At 55.5% G+C, this 17590-nt stretch overlaps 1 protein-coding gene across 1 annotated transcript; it reads left to right on the forward strand.

The window, feature by feature from the left end:
• The first annotated feature begins 6780 nt into the window (after positions 1–6780).
• On the forward strand, positions 6781–16719 carry H6PD (hexose-6-phosphate dehydrogenase/glucose 1-dehydrogenase). Its single transcript, XM_059487425.1, has 6 exons — positions 6781–6930; positions 8111–8262; positions 9429–10084; positions 11127–11244; positions 12717–12986; positions 13591–16719. The coding sequence occupies exons 3-6, from the start codon at positions 9458–9460 to the stop codon at positions 14946–14948; spliced, it is 2373 nt and encodes a 790-aa protein (XP_059343408.1). The 5' UTR covers positions 6781–6930; positions 8111–8262; positions 9429–9457; the 3' UTR covers positions 14949–16719.
• The last annotated feature ends 871 nt before the right edge of the window (positions 16720–17590 follow it).

Here is a 17590-nt window from a genome sequence, read left to right on the forward strand (position 1 = left end):
ACTCGGGGGACAGAGCCATTCGGGGTGCAGTGCCACTCGGGGGACACGATGCCACATGGGGACGGTGCCACTCGGGGGCAGTGCGGGCAGCCGCCGCGGCCGGGCGCTGCAGCAGCGGCAGCGCGGTCCCGCTGCGCTCCCGCAAAGCTCCGCAGCCGGCGCGGGGCTCGGACTGCAGCACAACTGCACCAGCAGCAGCCAGAAAATGCACCTGCCTGCCAGCCGGCAGGCACAGACACAGCTCCCCGCTAGCCCTTCTGCTTCGCTTCTGATGGGTGCCTTTTTTTTTCCATTATTATTGTTTCAAATTTGGTTTTGTCGGCTTGTTTAAAAAAGCAGAATGAAAAAAAAAAACACCCTCCACTGATTCAGCTTCCCTCATAGCGGTCCCAAGGAGAATTTAAAATGCAGAAAGGAAACGAACTGAATGAAGTTCAATTAGCAAGCACGCAGCAGAAGTTGCACTTTTTAAGCTTTTATCAACCATAAAAGACAGCCCTGCAGGAGGAAGCACCGCAGCCTCTTTAAGATACCTCCCCTCCTCAAAGAGCATGCAAAGGGAAGAGCTTCCATTAAAGCGGGCTCGGGAAGCTGCCGTCCCTCCCGAGGAGTCTGTTCTTACCCCAGATGCGCTCGGAGCTCTGCGTGCCGGGGATGCAGCGCCGGGAGCAGCCGAAGTCGCGGCGCTGCTGCGGGAGGAGGCAGAGCTGGCAGGAGCGGAGTCAGCGCCGGCTCTGGAGCGGTGCCGGCACAGCCCGGAGCTGCTCACGCCGCCCAGGAGGGAAAACGGGGGAGGGGGAGTTAAAAAGTCTTAAATCCCTGACACTGCAAGAAGCCTGATCCTATAGGATCGGGGCTGGAACGCGGCTCCTGCGCGGCCGGGTTTCCCTGCGAGGAGGGGACTCGGCCCTTCCATCACTGCCGGCTCCTCTCACCTGGCCACGCTGCTGCTCCAAGAGCGAACGCGAAAAGCGACCCAGACATCTGCAGAAGCCTCTGAAGTGCACCCTGGGCTGGTCTCGATGTGGGGAGCAGGCTGGAGCAGCCAGCAGTGTTCTCTGGTGTGAGATGCAGTGAATGCGTTCTTTAACTGTGCCGGGGAGGACAGGGGGTGACAGAATGAGCGGGGAAAATCTCGTCCTCCACGGCATTGCTAAGAGGTCTCAGCCACATCAGGAATTCAGACAGAAGCTGCACGTATAAATAATAAATTTGAAAAAAATAAAACAAACACCCCAAACAAAAAGCTCACGCATCCCCCAAGCATTTGACATTTCTCTCCCTGATACACAGAACAGTGCAACACCTCATCCAAAGAGCTGTCACTAACTTCAGCTAAACTACCTTGTTTTAAACCCGCTCAGGCCTAGAAAACCTTTCTGCCCTGTGTAATTTAATTCCTGCCCCTTATTAGTTTGACAAAATGCACAGTTCATTCCCAGCTATTCCATTGATTCAGGCCTGCAAGGCTGCAGCCAGCGATGCTGTGCAGACCCTGCATTCCGTGGGGGACTCAGCACAGACACAACAGGCACCAGCCCATTCTCTGATCCATGGAAATGCCCAGAGCAGACACTTGACTTTGCATCCTGCAATTACCAAGCACAGGGATTCCTGGTTCTCCTGCTCCGGTCTTCTGTGGGACTGAGGCAGGGGAAACCACTTTAAGCTCAAGGTTATTGAAGGACATTTCCAGGGGCACAGAGCATTTTAAATATTTGGGCGAGAGCTCTGCAACGTGCTGGCTCTGGAACCAACAGATGCAAAGGGATCATTTTGAAACACGTTGGTTTTTCTCCTGCACACTCCAATGCATCACAGCAGAACACCCAGTGTACCTCAGGGTCAACTTCAATTCATTACTGCCTTTTGCTACCCCCCTTGAAAGCTTTCAGATCAAGTTTTCAGATCTGCTGATTATCTGCATCTGAGAGAGTCCTGGCGCTGCCCTGGAGCCTTTTTCTCCCCTTTCTCTGTCATTGCTTTTCCATTTGGAGATTAATTTTTTGAGTGGGCCACCTGCACCCCTCAGCTGCACAACCCAAGGCACAGGATGCCCATTCTTTGCCTCTTTGAGAAGAAATGGAGAAATCTCCCTTTCTCTTTGGAGAGATGGAGGTTCAGGTCTGCCCCCAGCACTGCACTCACCCCCCTCTGCAGAGCTCTGGATGGGTTTTTACTCCTCTATACCTGTTGCTTAAAGTAACATGCTTGATAATGCTGGTTTTACAGCACCCCAGAAGAGACAAACCTGGCACTCAGCACTGTGTTCCCTGTGCCCTGCTGCCAGCACTGCACTGCTGCAGCTCCTGCATGGCAGAGTGAGCATCCGCAGCAGGAATCCCCGCCTGGGTGTGTGCTGAAACCAGCAGCAGGGAGAGACTCCCCTGAACAGCAGGAACATTTCACTTTCAATTTCCCCATCTCTGCCAAGGCCCAGCAAACACTGATTTAGTGAAGCATCCCAAGGCCACGGAGCCCACAACCCCCAGAGCAGGGTGAGGAGGGCACAGAGCAGAGCCTGGCAGGCCAGGGCTGTGTGCAGGGTGCCAGGGATGCAGCGCTCACCACGCACCATCCCGAACTCTGCACCAATTCCCTGCTGCACCACAGTCCATTTATAGAAACATGCTCATGCATTTTGGTGCATTTCACTTTGCTCTAGGAGAATACGGGGAAGGGTTTTGGCCTCAGGCTTTATCAGAGAGTCCAATCTTAACAGGACAGAGAGATGAGATCTCTCTCAGGCATCTCCTCAACTTTGCCTTCCTGTTCAGCTGTCAGATGTCAGAGAAAACCTCTGACTGTCCCCAGCTGCATTTGTGCTCTGAGTGCAGCAGCCTGCACTGATCAACCCTGCTGTGCTGCAGCAGTGGTCAGGAAACTGATCAAACTGATCAAACTGATCAAACTGATCAAACTGATAAATCTGATCAAACTGATCAAACTGATCAAACTGATCAAACTGATAAATCTGATCAAACTGATAAATCTGATAAATCTGATCAAACTGATCAAACTGATAAATCTGATAAATCTGATAAAACTGATCAAACTGATCAAACTGATAAATCTGATAAAACTGATCAAACTGATAACCAGCACAGCACTGCCTGCTGGCAGCCCAAAGGCTCACTGTGCCATCCTTCACCAGTCAATATTGATCTAGGACCTCAGGTTTCCCCATTTTCCAAGGAAGGAGCAGCACGTTTAGCCCATAGCCTCCATTTCCACCCTCCTTTAGCCCGAGACTGAGGAAGAGCCGGCAGGCAGCTCGTCCCAGTGCAGAACACCTGGGGAAGACGCCAGCACTCAATCTTTAATCTGCTGACCAAGCCGATGAGAGCATCAGTTGCTCAGGGCAGGAGGCAGAACGCAGGCACGGCTTAGCGGATTGATCACTTCTGTTTGACTCAGGCAGAGCAGGGTGAGGATGAGCTCTCCCCATCCCCATCCCCATGCCCATCCCCATCCCCATCCCCATGCCCATCCCCTTTCCCCCTGCCCTGTTCGTGTGCGGTTTCCAGCTGCACTGGGAGCTGCAGCGTCCCAGAGGGCACCCCCAGCCCAGCTGCGCACCCCAGGGGCAATCCCTGGGCCAGGATTTTGTCGTTTAAAAGCCACAGTCGGGAGAGGAAAGCCAAGAAACAATAGAAACACAAGCTGCTAAGCGGCAGCATTACTCTAATGCTCTCTCACCTTGGAGTGTCTCAGCCGTACTTGGGTGCTAAGCTCTTTAAGAGCCGAGCTGGCCAGCAGAAGCCAGAGCAGGGGTCTGGGGAGGGCTGCTCCCGTGTGGAGTTGGGATGCACAGAGTGGCATTGCTTGACGCCAAACAGGACAAAGCATTTATATCTAAACTTCCTAAACTGGACTGGAGGTTTCTGCCTGTCAGGCTGACCACAAACCAGAACCTGCCCAGCAGGTGAGTCCTTCACCTGCCCCAGAGCCATAACAAAGCCCCTCTTTCTTACCCTGCCCACACCAGCTCAGGAGCTGCTGCCACCATTTCTGGAGGAGCCCCAAGGCAGTAATTTTATTTCCTAAGAACCCCAGCTGCTGTCCAGCTGTTCTTTATTGCTTCACAGCAGAGGTTTGCAGCCTTACCCAAAGCCCTGGATAGCCCAGGACTGGAGAGCATCATGCCCAGCACAGCCCTGCCCAGCTCCAGCAGCTCTGCAGCACACAGGGCTCCCAGCCCACAGAACACCACAGACCAAGGAGCTAAATCATCCCAGAAATTACTCTGTCCTTCACAGCCACATCTCCGCTTCTTTGGCACTAAACCCCTTTGCAGAGGCTGAGCAATTTGGCAGGTAACAGGCAAGTTTCCTCTCAGGTTCCCTCACCCAAATCTCGCCCTGCTGGACTCCCTTTGCCTGTTCAGAGCATGCAAACCCTCCCCAGCCCAGTGCCACCTGCAGCACCAAAGGGAAATGAAGCCCCACTGCAGCAAACCCACTTCTGTGCATCCTTTTCCCCACTCCTAAACTCCTAAACAGATTTCCCCTGCAATCACAAATCAGCCTCTGGTCACTCAAGTTTGTTATTATTACAGACAGAGCTGGAAATTGGGAGTAGCAGTCATTTAATATCCTCTGTTGAGAGACCATGTTTTCAGCTAGTTGTATGATGCCAAACTTTAAATATTGAGGCTGAAACTGTAGGGGTGGTTTGCTTTATGCAGTCTTTTTTCTTTTTTAACTAAAAAAAAAAAAATAGTGCAGCTATTTCTGAGCTGAAGGTCAGATTATAAAATAGGTTTTTTGACCATGTTAAAAATATCTCAGCTGTTTCATTAAGGAGCTGTAACATCTCATAATTTGGGGCAAGTAAGATTTTGTAAGGATGATGGCTTGGATCAGAGTGTGCTTTTGTCAAAGCCTTTTCAGTCTTCCTCGGCTGCGTGTGCCTTTAAGGGAAAAAGGTCCAGTGTGACAGACGAGACATGTGATGGTAATAAAGGAATAAAAGGCAGCTAGCAAGGAAAGGGACATTAAGGAGACAGATGTTCTACAAGCAAATAAAAAGCTCAATAGGAAAAAGAGCTGTTCTGGTGGTGTTTAAAGATGGTGTACCAGAGGAGGAAGCATTAAGCTGGAGAGGACAGTTTATCAATCCAGAGCCCCTCTAAACCCGGGGCACGGGCTGTGCTTTGGCATTGCGGTGGAAATGTGCTCCACAGCAAGGGGTTCTTTGTTTAGGAGTGGGGAACACGATGTACACGAGCGAGTTTGCTGCAGTGGGGCTCTGCTGCCCTTTGGTGCTGCAGCCGCAGAGCAGAGCCAGGTGCAGAGAGGTGGCACTGAGCTGGGGTTTGCACCACTCTGAACGGGCAAACCGAGCGTTCCCGGTGCTGGGCGGGGCCCGTGTGTCCTCGGGGGGTTCTGTATCCCCCCGGGAGGGTTCTGTGTCCCCGTGTCCCCCGGGGGGGTTCTGTGTCCCCCCGGGGGGGTTCTGTGTCCCCGTGTCCCCAGAGCCGCTCAGCCCTGCGGGCTTTTCCTCCCGCCCGAGCGCCGGCGCCGGGCACGAGCCGCCGCCAACCACAGAGTCTGCGCGGGGCGGGCGCGGCGGGCGGGGCGCTGTGTGTCGGGCCCGCCGCCGCCGGCGCGGTGCGGTGAGCGGGGCCGGGCCGGGGGCGCAGTCGGGACCGGAGCGGACCGGGAGGGGTCAGCCGGGGCCGGAGGGGTCAGCTCGGGCCGGGGAGGGGTCAGCCCGGGCGCGGCGGTCAGCCGGTTATACCCTGCGGCAGCGCGCACCGGCCGCCCCGCTCCGGCACCGCGTGGGCAATGGAGGGATGCGGGAGGGATGCGGGATGGAGGGATGCGGGATGGAGGGATGGACGGAAGGATGCGGGGGTGAACGGGGGATGCTCCCGGCCTCCGGCGAGGGGCAGGCACGGCCGCAGGAGCTCGGGGCGGAGGGACCGCGGTGCAGCCCCGGCCCGGCCGCTCCCTGCCCGCTCCCGGCCCCGCTGCCCCGCAGCCCGCGGGTCCGCAGCCCGGCCCGGCCTTCCCGGGCACCGGCCCGGCCTTCCCGGGGCCGGGGAGCTGCAGCGTCCGGTGCGGGGGCGGCGGGCGGGCCCTGCTCGGTATCCGGGAGCTGCGACAGCCGCTGTCACAGGTGGGCTCAGCTTTATCACGGGTGGGCCCATGGATGTCACCCGTGAGCTCAGCCCTGTCACGGGCCCATCCCTGTCACAGGTGGGCTCAGCCCTGTCACAGGTGGGCTCAGCTTTATCACGGGTGGGCCCATGGATGTCACCCGTGAGCTCAGCCCTGTCACGGGCCCATCCCTGTCACAGGTGGGCTCAGCCCTGTCATAGGTGGGCCCATCCCTGCCACCCCAGAGCTCATCCCTGTCACCCCTGAGCTCATCCCTGTCACAGGTGGGCTCAGCCCTGTCACCCCTGAGCTCATCCCTGTCACCCCTGAGCTCATCCCTGTCGCAGGTGGGCTCAGCCCTGTCACCCCTGAGCTCATCCCTGTCACCCCTGAGCTCATCCCTGTCGCAGGTGGGCTCAGCCCTGTCACCCCTGATCTCATCCCTGTCACAGGTGGGCTCATGGATGTCACAGGTGGGCTCATCCCTGTCACAGGTGGGCTCAGCCCTGTCACAGGTGGGCTCATCCCTGTCACAGGTGGGCTCATCCCTGTCGCAGGTGGGCTCATCCCTGTCGCAGGTGGGCTCAGCCCTGCCAGCCCTGAGCTCATCCCCGTGTTCCATGCGCTGCCCACGCACCGGGCTGGGTTCCTCACAGTCCCCTGTCCTGCCTTTCCAGGGTTTTGGCTGCTGTCACGATGCTGGGGCCAGAGCACACGGAGTGAGGCTGAGTCAGAGCCAGACGGGCCAAACACGAATTCCTGCACCTCTCATCCTGCTTTTAATGCGAGTCTCCTCATTAAGCCTTGGCTTCTGCAGCAGCTGATGGTGAGCTCATTGCTGCCCTGGTGTTTGCAGTACAGAACACCAGTGGGGTTTCCCAGTCCTCAGAGAATCCCAGAGCCCTTTCCTTCATGTGGGAGCCCCAGGCCATGCTGCATTTTCCATAGAATCACAGAATATCCTCAGCTGCAAGGGACCCCCAAAGACCATCAAAGTCCAGCTCTTCTGGCTGTGCACCTGGTGATTATTTTTCAGTGGGGATACAACAGTAACAAAAATACCTTTTGCATTTTTTCCTGGAGACCTGGAATGAGCTCCTGTGAAGGGGAGCTGCAGTGGCTGTGCAGGGGAGTGCCCAGCCTGGCTGCTGGGCCAAGCTCCTGCGTGTTTTATGTGGATCAGGCCCAGGAGGCTTTTCCTGAAGCCTGAGTAACTTTGTTCTGCCTGGCTGGGGGATTTTTGGAGTATTATTTTTTAATGGGAGCAGTGGTGCTTAGCTGATATGAAAGCAGTAAACAAACACTGCTGGGTTTACTTTATTCTGTGCAGTATAGCTCAATATTTTGCAATTGGGAGGGTTGTGAAACTGCCTTTGGTTTGGGAACACACGTGACTGTGGCTGAATCTGCCGGGAAGTTCCCTGGCTAATTCCCTTTTTTCTGTGGGTCTGGGGCAGCATGGCCCACCCAGACCCATCCCATTCCTCACTGTGCAGGGCTGCCAGGGTGTCAGTGCCTCTGGTTCCTGGAACAAAGGTTGCTCAGGAAGTGTAAATAGCCATTTATTGCACTGAGAAACTTTGTCATCTGGGTTATAACCCCGCAGCAGGGGAGGGGGAAGCAGAGAATCATTTATTCTGCAGGCACGGCCTCAGCAGTGCCCCTTGGCAGCTGCCAGTGCTGCTGGTGTGTTCCTTCAGTGGGTCCAGGGAGCTCAGACAGCAGAGAGGAGGGAGGGAGGGAGGGGACACAGCCACCGCAGAGGGCTGGGCAGGGAGGAGTTAAACTTCCAGGCTGCATTTCAGCTCCATGTAGCTGCCTGGGAGCAGGAATTGCCACCCGTGCCTGTGTTTTACCTGCTTACAAACAGCAGCCAAAGGCTTTGGCACAGCCAGCAGGGCAGGAGTGCGAGCAGGGATATGCTGGGACATTGCTGGCTCGTTGTTGGCTCAGACACTTCAGTTTTTTTCTCTTGTTGTAATTGGGTCTTTCCTCCCGTTTTCCAGGAAGGGAACAGCCTGCCTTACCTGTGCTGCACACCTGAGCACTGAGCAGAGACACCCAGAGACACAGGAGGAGCAGGAGCTGCGCTGAGAGAGGCTGGGCAGGAGGAAAATCTCCAGCTGCTTTTGTGGTCTCTAGAGCTCCTGTGTTACAGGTGAGTCTGCTGGAGAGAAACACGAGATTTCTGCAGAGCAGTTCAAGCTGCAGGCAGGGAGAGATGTCTAGATGTTCCTTGTGGTTATTTAGTTATCACCATTTATTGACCAGAGCTCAAAGTTTTTAAAGAAGTAAATAACATTGTGTGCTGTGAAGGCTCTGCTCCTAAACTAAACACAGCTTATAAATGACATTAAGGGAAGGAGATAGCCAGTGAGAGAGCTGCTGAAATAATACATGCTGTAATGAGAGCAGCACAGTGGTTTAGTCACCCATACAGGAGTGACTAAACCTCTCTTCAGTGACATTACATCTCTTAAGATGCAAAGTCATTGCTGTGTTTCTCAGGGTAACTGCTAAATGTGTCCTTTCTCATAAAAACAACTTTATTTTGAATAAATGAGTGTGAACAGAGGGATTTTTTGGCCTGGCTGCAGTGGTTTGAATGGGCACTGAGTGGAGAGGGCCAGAACAGGACCTGCTCTTCAATAGTGAAGGTTGCAGGAGGCAGAACACAGAGCCCAGGTTGTCACCTGGCCACAGACACAGCACCACGGGGCAGCACCTAGACTGGCTCACATCAGTCTGGGGACTGCACTTCTTCCCCAGAGCTGTTTTATCACCCCAGTCTGCCAGCAGCCATCAGACCCAGTTCAGTGGTGGGGCACAGGAGCCACAAGTGAGAGAAGAAGAGCCTGGGCTGCCAGTGGTCGTGTTTGTCCCTGAGCTGCTGTGACAATATTGACATGAAGCCATGCCAAGGCAGCCAGGCAGTGTCTGAGCACAGGCCCCAGCAGGATTCAGGGTGCAGGCACGTGTGCTCAGGGTGCAGCCCGTGTGCTCCTTTGTGGCCAGCCTGATTTGGATGGAAATGGGTTTGTTTCCCTGTGCAGAGGCACTGACACCCCCAAGCTGTGGGAGCAGTGCATGTGCTGCCCAAGGACCTGCAGCACACACTGCCTTCACTTCTGCTGTGCAGAGGGAGGCTGCAGGTTTGTCAGGAGCCCAAATTACTGCCTTGATTCAGATCATGGAGGGGAGGAGAGGCTGTGGGTGGAGGATCCAGGCAGAGACCCCTGGCTCTCTGGGGAAAGCACGTACCTTGTGTTGTGTTTCGCAGTGCTAAACCATGGATTGATTTGTGTTTTTATTCCTGGCCTCCAGTGTTCCGGGCTCTGCCTCTTCTCCCCACGATGCTGGGAAGGGTCCTGTGCACGGTGCTGTTGGTGGGAGCCCTGCCATCCCCAGCTGGAGCCTCCCAGGGCCACATCTCCGTGATCCTGCTGGGAGCCACGGGGGATTTGGCCAAGAAGTACTTGTGGCAGGGTCTGTTCCAGCTCTACAGGGACCAAGTGAGCAGCGGCCACAGCTTCACGTTCCACGGGGGGGCCCTGGCAGCTCTGGAGCCGGGGCAGAGGCTGATGTTTGACGTGCTGAAGAAGCTGTCCTGTCCCCCCGACGAGCCTCCCAACCGCTGCGCCGTGCTCAAGGACCAGTTCCTGAAGCTCAGCCAGTACCACCAGCTGAAAACCGCCGAGAACTACACAGCTCTGAACAGGGAGATCGAGACCCTGCTCGGCCAGGAGGGGCTGGAGGAGGCTGGCAGGATCTTCTACTTCTCCGTGCCGCCCTTTGCCTACACGGAGATCGCGGGGCACATCAACGGCAGCTGCCGGCCGCGCGCCGGGGCCTGGCTGCGCGTGGTGCTGGAAAAGCCCTTTGGCCACGACCTGCCCTCGGCACAGCAGCTGGCTGCACAGCTGGCAGGCTTCTTCAGGGAGGAGGAGATGTACCGAGTGGACCATTACCTGGGCAAGCAGGTGAGCAGCCCCCGCCAGCCCCAGGGGCTCCTCGTGGTCGGTTCTGCGTCTGGAGGGAGCGTTGTTCCCCTCCCAAATCCATGCGGGGCCTCCTGGAGTCCTGTTTCTCTGTCCTGGGGGAGCAGGGGAAGCGTGCAGAGCAAAGCAGGGCTCCTCCTGTTGGGATAGTGAGGGTCCCTTCTGCGGAGCAGGGCTGGGCTCTGTGCCTGGAGCAGAGATGCAGAGCTCCTCTGGCCTCCTCGCCAAGGTCAGGGTTTGGTTTCGCTGAGTGAGCAGCACCTGTCCTCTCCCAGCTCCACATCTCATTCCACACAGGCCTCTCTGCTTAGCCATGGCTTCTGGAAGCGCTCCTCCATTTGATATGATAAGGAGCTGATGGGATGTTACTTCTGGGGGATGCTTAGGGAAGGTTTCTCCCTGCCCTGCAGGGCTGTCTGCTGCAGGTACAGCTCAGGATGTGGAGCTGCACTGTCCCAGAGGGAGGGTGCTCAAGGACATGCCATCCTTGCTTCTCAGGGATGTGATGCCACACTTTAAAGCTGCCTGTTCCAGCCATGGAAAGGTGGCCAGGTTTTACTCAGAAGTTGCATGTCCAGCTGTGGAGAGCATCGCCACTGAGAGGGGGCAATTCTTCTGTTTTATTTTGGGGGCTTATTTTATTTTAAATGGGTTTTTTTTAATATTATTTTATTAAAAGAGCAGATGGCTTTAGTGGTGTAAGCATCTGAAGCATGTATTTCAGCACTTTGGAACCTTACATTAGTCCCAGGATGATCTGACTCAGCCCTTTGTCCTCTGACAGATATAAACTGAGTGCTCTGCAGTTTGTAGTTCAGCCTTTTCACATGAAACCTCAAAATTCCTCAGAGGGACCTTTAATGTCTGCTCTGGACACATCCACTGGTGACCCTGCTGTGCATCACTGCAGCCTCTCCTGCTACTTTTCTCTTCTCTGACCCGCTCTGCTGCATGGGGCAGGGAGGCAGACACACTCTGGGAGTCTGCTGAGTTTTTATTGGGTCTTTGGATTTTGCCCTCACAGGCTGTGGCCCATATCCTGCCTTTTCGGGATCAGAACCGACAGTTTCTGGACCCCATTTGGAACCGGCACCATGTGGAAAGAGTGGAGGTTGTCTTGAAGGAGACTGTGGATGCTAAAGGTTGGTGAGGCAGTGTGCAGGGTGAGTGAGTGAGAGCTGGCAGGCTCCTCAATAACGGGGAGGGGGCCCTTGAGGTGGTGCTGGTACAGAAATACAGAAGGAGCAGGTGAATGGTGTGGGGAAACAGAGAGGGACTGTCCCACCCTTCCTGTGCTGGAGACTGACTCACTTCCAGGTAGAGTTGCTGCCTCTAAGGAAAAATTCCATTTGTAATTCATCTGGGAGCAGGGGCAGAACCCCCCAGCTTTTTCTGCTGCAGAGCTCTGGGGGCATCGCTGACCTTTCTACCCCAGTTCTTGGTAAACAGCCCTAGATTGGGAATTGGTGCAGTCTAAGGCCACTCCAGCTGTCCTGCTGTCCTGCCAGCCCCCAGGCTCACCCCCAGTGTGCCTTTGTGCAGCTCTTTGGGAGGTGCTCGTGCATCTCCTGCCTGGGTGTGTCTGTCCCTGGGCCAGTCTGGGTTTGTGTGCCTGTGTCTGTGCCCTCCTCTCTGTGGCAGGAGGAGCACTGCAGAGGGACAGTCCCAGACAGAGAGGCAGCTCCTGCTGAAGGGCACGGCTGCACTGCTGCAATGCTGCAGCATCCCCTCTGCAGTGCTCAGCACAAAGCTCCCGGGCTGGGCTCTGCCTGCAGCACTCCTGGCCAGGCAGGTGCCCTGGCTGCTGCACCGGCAGGGCTGCTTCCCCACTCCCTTCAGCTCTGCCTCCCTCCCTCAGCCTACACAGGCTCAGCTAATGCAGTCCTGTCAAACCTGGGCTGGTAATCTTTGGTTTGGCAGCCCAGAGCCTGTTTGTGGGAGAGGGGTGCACTGCAGAGAGATTTAGGGAGAGCAGCATTGTCTGTGCACAGCCCCGGCTGCTCCCTGTGCCCCCCTCTCCGAACACCTTTGTCATTTGATGTCACTTGATGTCATTTGTCACTTGATGTCTGTTTCCCCTGTGCAGCTTCAGCTGGCAGCCTGGCTCCCAGCAAGTCTGCAGCACTGATCCCATTGCTGAATGTGCCTTTGGATTGGGGGGGAGATGAATGATCAGTCATGGGGAAAGCCTGTGGTGGTGATGCAGCCTGCTGCTGCTGACACACAGCCTTGAGTCACTGCTGCAGTGCCCTGTCCTTCTCCCACTGTCCCCACCTGCATGACAGGCCGGGCAGGGAAAGGCAAGCGTGGCTCTGTGCACGAAATTTTGTCTCCCAAGGGTATGGCTCAGCCAGAGCCTTCTGAGGACAGGAAAACCTTCTTGTCCTGCTACAAGCAGTGACCACTTGCTCTAGGACAGGTTGCCCAAAGCTCTGTCCAACCAGACCCTGCACACATCCAGTGACAGGACACCCATTCCCTGAGCTTGATTGCGTCGGGTTAATTGCTGGGTGGGGAGAGAGGAGCTCGGAGCTTTGCTGTCCCTGGCCCCACAGTGAGATGCAGAAGGGAACCAGGTGCCCTGTGCAGCATTTTGCCTTCCCCACACGCCCAGGGCGCACCAGCTTCTACGAGCAGTACGGGGTGATCCGGGACGTGCTGCAGAACCACCTCACCGAGGCCCTCCTGTTCCTCATCATGGAGCTCCCTGCCAACGTCAGCAGCGCCCAGGAGGTGGTGCAGCACAAGCTGCAGGCCTTCCAGGCCCTGTGGGGGCTGCAGAGGAGCAGTGCTGTGCTGGGACAGTACCAGGCCTACGACAGCCAGGTGCAGGAGGAGCTGCCCGAGGCTCGGGGCCACGTCAGCACCACGCCGACCTTTGCAGGTGAGGCTTTGGGCCGGGGAGCAGTGAGAGCTGTGAGCCCTGCAGGGCCAGCCCCATGGCTCTGGGGCTCGCTGCTCACTCAGGGATGTGCCCAGGCATCCCCTGACGTGGGAACTGGACAAGATAATGCTCTTGTGTCAGTTAACCAGGGATCCAGGGAATGGGAAGTGTAAGGGTTAAGGCCCATTATTATAAAATCTCTGCACTGTTTTTAGAAGTAGCCTATAACCTCCTTTGCCTTCCCATAAACTTGAGTTGAGGGGTAAAGCTTTGATCTCTGTGGTGAGTGAACCACGAGGCCATCTCCAGCCATGCTGTGAACAGGAAGAGAATTGTCTAAATGATGCTCATGCTCACAAACTGGTTTCCTGCCAGATGAAAGGAGGCTGAACAAGTGGGATAGCTGGGAGGGAGTGAGAATCATGGATGGCCTGGGTGGGAGAGGACCATAAGGATCATGGAGTTCTGGGCAGGCAGTGAAGTCGTGGAAGGGCTGATGGGGAGCTAGAGACAATGGGTGCCAAGGGAGCTGAGGGGGCAATGGTTGGCAGTGATGGAGAGGAGTGCCTGCTGTTGAGGTGTGCTGGGCTGTCTGTCATTGCAGGGGTGCTGATCCACAGCCACAGCCTGCGCTGGGAAGGGGTCCCGTTCCTGCTCACCTCGGGGAAGGCTCTGGATGAGCGGGTGGGCTACGCCCGCGTGCTCTTCAGGAACAGGGCCTACTGCCCTCAGAGTGGCACGCTGAGGGACGCAGGGCACAGCCAGTGCAAGCCCAAGCAGATCATCTTCTACTTCGGGCACGGCGCTCTCAACACCCCTGCAGTGCTGGTGAGCAGGAACCTCTTCCAGCCTGCCATGCCCAAGGACAGCTGGAAGGAAGCAGGAGCTCGCTCAGACCTGCACATCTTCGGGCAGCCGCTGTCTGATTTCTACATGTACAGCCCCGTCAAGGAGAGGGATGCCTATTCCGTCCTCATCTCCCACATCTACCACGGCAGGAAGGATTTCTTCATCACCACGGAGAGCCTGCTGGCCTCCTGGGCCTTCTGGACGCCTCTGCTGGACAGCACGTCCCGGCTGGCCCCGCGCCTCTACCCCGGCGGCGTGGAGAACCAGCAGCTGCTGGACTTTGAGATGGTGGCCGGGGGAGTGGAGTTCAGCCTGGCAGAGCCGGCAGAGCTGCTGCACCCCGGCGGGCAGATGCCGAGTGAGTTCAGGGCCATCCAGTCCCAGTTCCGGCAGAGTCCCCTGGTGTCGGCCTGGCCCGAGGAGCTGATTGCCCGCCTGGCCTCCGACATGGAGGCGGCGGCCGTGCAGAGCGTGGCTCGCTCGGGGCAGTTCCACCTGGCCCTGTCAGGCGGCTCCAGCCCCGTGGGGCTGTTCCAGCGCCTGGCCAGGCACCACCACGGCTTCCCCTGGCAGCACAGCCACGTGTGGCTGGCGGACGAGCGCTGCGTGCCCCTGACCGACGGCGAGTCCAACTTCCAGGGCCTGCAGCGGCACCTCCTGCAGCACGTCAGGGTGCCCTACCTCAACATCCACCCCATGCCCGTGCACCTCAACCGCCGCCTCTGCGTGGAGGAGGACGGCGGCGCCGAGCTCTACGCCCAGGACATCGCGGCCCTGGTGGCCAACGCCAGCTTTGACCTGGTGCTGCTGGGCGTGGGCACGGACGGACACACGGCCTCGCTGTTCCCCCGCTCCGAGCACGGCCTGGAAGGGGCCCCCACGGTGGTGCTGACCGAGAGCCCCGTGAAGCCCCACCAGAGGATGAGCCTCAGCCTGCCCCTCATCAACAGGGCCAGGCAGGTGTTCGTGCTGGTGCTGGGCCGGGGCAAGCACGACATCACCACGCTGCTCAGCAGGGTGGGCCGCGAGCCCCACAAGTGGCCCATCTCGGGGGTCAGCCCCAGCTCCGGCCAGCTCGTCTGGTACGTGGATTATGAGGCTCTGCTGGGGTGATGCCGCAGTGTCCCTCCTTTGTCTGCGTGGCCTTTACAGCCTGGATTGTCACACACGATGTCCTTGTTCCTGCGGTGCCAGCAGCAGCTCCATCCCTGACGCCTCCGGCCTTCAGGGGGATCCATGGCCTGCAGCACCTCTGGTGTTTGGGCCTGGGTGAGCTGGACTCAGTAACCAGAGCTCAGCAGGAGCCACGAGCCCAGTGTGGCCTTTCTGGCTCTGCTCTGGCTTCTCTGGCCTGCAGCACCTCTGACACTGGAGCCTGAGTGAGCTGGGCTTGGTGTCTGGAGCTCAGCAGGAGCCATGAGCCCAGTGTGGCCTTTCTGGCTCTGCTCTGGCTTCTCTGGCCTGCACACCTCTGGTGTTTGAGCCTGGGCTCTGTGTTTGGAGCTCAGGAGGAGCCACAAGCCCACTGTGCCCTTTCTGGCTCTGCTCTGGCTTCTCACTGAGACTTTGGACAAATAACTTCACCTTGAAGTGCCTCGCTTTCCCTGTTTGTGCTTACTGGCATGTAACTACCTCACAGGCACTTCGGGGGACTTGTTAAATCAACTGCCTGCCAAATTCTGTCTAATTGTATGTAATTCTCAGGCTAAAAGACAATAGTACCACACCGATCCCTGCCCTGCTCAGCCTGGCTGGGCCAGGCCCTTGTCTCAGGGCAGTGATGGTGCTGTGCACGTGGGTGTGTTGGGGCTCTGGAAATCATGGGGCAGGCTGAGAGTGTGGCACAGCTCTGCTCTCCAGGTGAATGTAAACCTGAGAGTGCAATAATTACTGAGGGAAAGCTTGGTGCTCAGAGGAATTGTTGGGTTTAGCTAGCAGAGAAATCTTTTATTTTTAAACAAAAATGCCTGTGTTAACTTCATTCCAGTTCTTTTGTATTTGGTGTGAGGGAACAAGTTTTAATGAAAAAGTGACCTATGAGAGAGTAGCTATATTGTTATGAATAACAGAGTTTATTCCTGTCTTACAGGTGACTGTGGCATTAGAGTTTTCTATTTTTGCACACTTGCTTGGTAATACGTGGCTGGCATCTTGGCATCTCTTGAAATGAACACTGAAAGGTTCATTTGCACTTTGAAATAAGCACATGGGCTTTTCCCCAGGGAGCTACTGTTCTTTGCAGGTGAAAATAGGGTTTATTTGTGAAGTCTCTATCTAGTGGGTTACCCCAAAATTTATCTGAGATTTTATTAAAATCCATTAAAGTTTCCATGTCTTCCTTGGTGAATGGAGCTATTCGGGGGGTTTTTCCAAAGTGTATTTTTTTCCACACAATTTCTGTTAAACTCTTTAATTCTTAGTATTTGCTAAATGAAAACCAAATATTTTTGAATATACAACATTTATGACTGGAAAGAAAGAGACTGGATGGGAAAAAGGGTTAAATGAGCAGCAAATCTGATGAGGAGGAATGGTAGCAATCCACTGGGCTGTAGGCCAAGGAAGCAGGGCTATTTTTATTTTGTGAAAGTTATTAATAGAAGGTGTGCACCTTCTTGAGAGCTTGTATTAACCTTTCTTTGCAAAGGCAGCTCCATGGAGTAACTTCTTACAGTCTGTTTCTCCCATAAGTGATTATTGATACTGATTTTTATTCATTTTTTTAATGTCAAGTGCATTCCAACAATTCAATGGTATGATTATATGTTTTACAGAAAGCTAACACTGGAAATAACTCATTTTTCACTTCAGCTTTTATAAATCAAATTGTACAATCTTTTTTTTTTCCCCCCATGAGTAAAGTTTTGTGATTCTTTTCATATTGTTTAATGAATAAAGAATTATATTTATAAAAAAGAAATCGTTTTTAACAAGAAGTGTCTTTTTAATTTCTTCCAGAGATGGGAAGCACTTCCTGCTGAGTGAAGTTTTAGGGTTTTAGTTGTGCAAAGTGGACAATGTCACTGCAGTATTAAGTGTTCACTCTGACTCTTGCTTTTTTTTTTTTTTTTTTTTTTTTTTAGTGTCTCATCCAGAGAAGGCCAGGACGTTCCAAAACAAGGAGCAGCCAAAGCCCTTTTAAGGTGAGGAGATGGAATCACGCAGTGCTGTGCAGGGCCCTGGAATGGCCAGGCCTCAGGAAGGCCTGGCTGACCCACATTTACTGCGTGTTGCATTTCCATGGACACTGTCACCAGAGCACAGAGCTCTCAGAGCTGCGTGTTTGCCTCTGAGCTGTCCTCTGTGAGCTCAGGGCTGCAGCTGAGCTCAGCTGTATCCCGGGGCTGGCAAGGGGATGTGGCAGGATTTAAATCAGGCATTTTCTTGCTGCACTCCTGCTGATGCAGACGTGCTGGTTTCCCTGCATGCAGCTGGAAGGGCTCTGCCACACAGGCCTGGCTGGCAGCAGTGCAGGGCTGGCATGGGTGCTGCAGTGATGCAGAGGTGGCACAGGGGGATGCAGGGCTGGCACAGGGTGCTGCAGTGATGCAGAGGTGGCACAGGGTGCTGCAGGGCTGGCACAGGGTGCTGCAGTGATGCAGGGCTGGCCTGGCACCAGTGCTGCAGTGATGAGCTCTGTGCCAGCTGCTGCCCCAGCACTCCCCATGGTGAGGAGCTGGCCCTGCTTTCTCACACAGAATTCCTCTGTGCACAGGATTTCCTGCAGGAGCCGAGTGTCCGAGTGTCCAGCACAC

Source organism: Ammospiza nelsoni, chromosome 22 (assembly GCF_027579445.1).
Source record: "Ammospiza nelsoni isolate bAmmNel1 chromosome 22, bAmmNel1.pri, whole genome shotgun sequence".
Lineage (NCBI taxonomy): Eukaryota > Metazoa > Chordata > Aves > Passeriformes > Passerellidae > Ammospiza > Ammospiza nelsoni.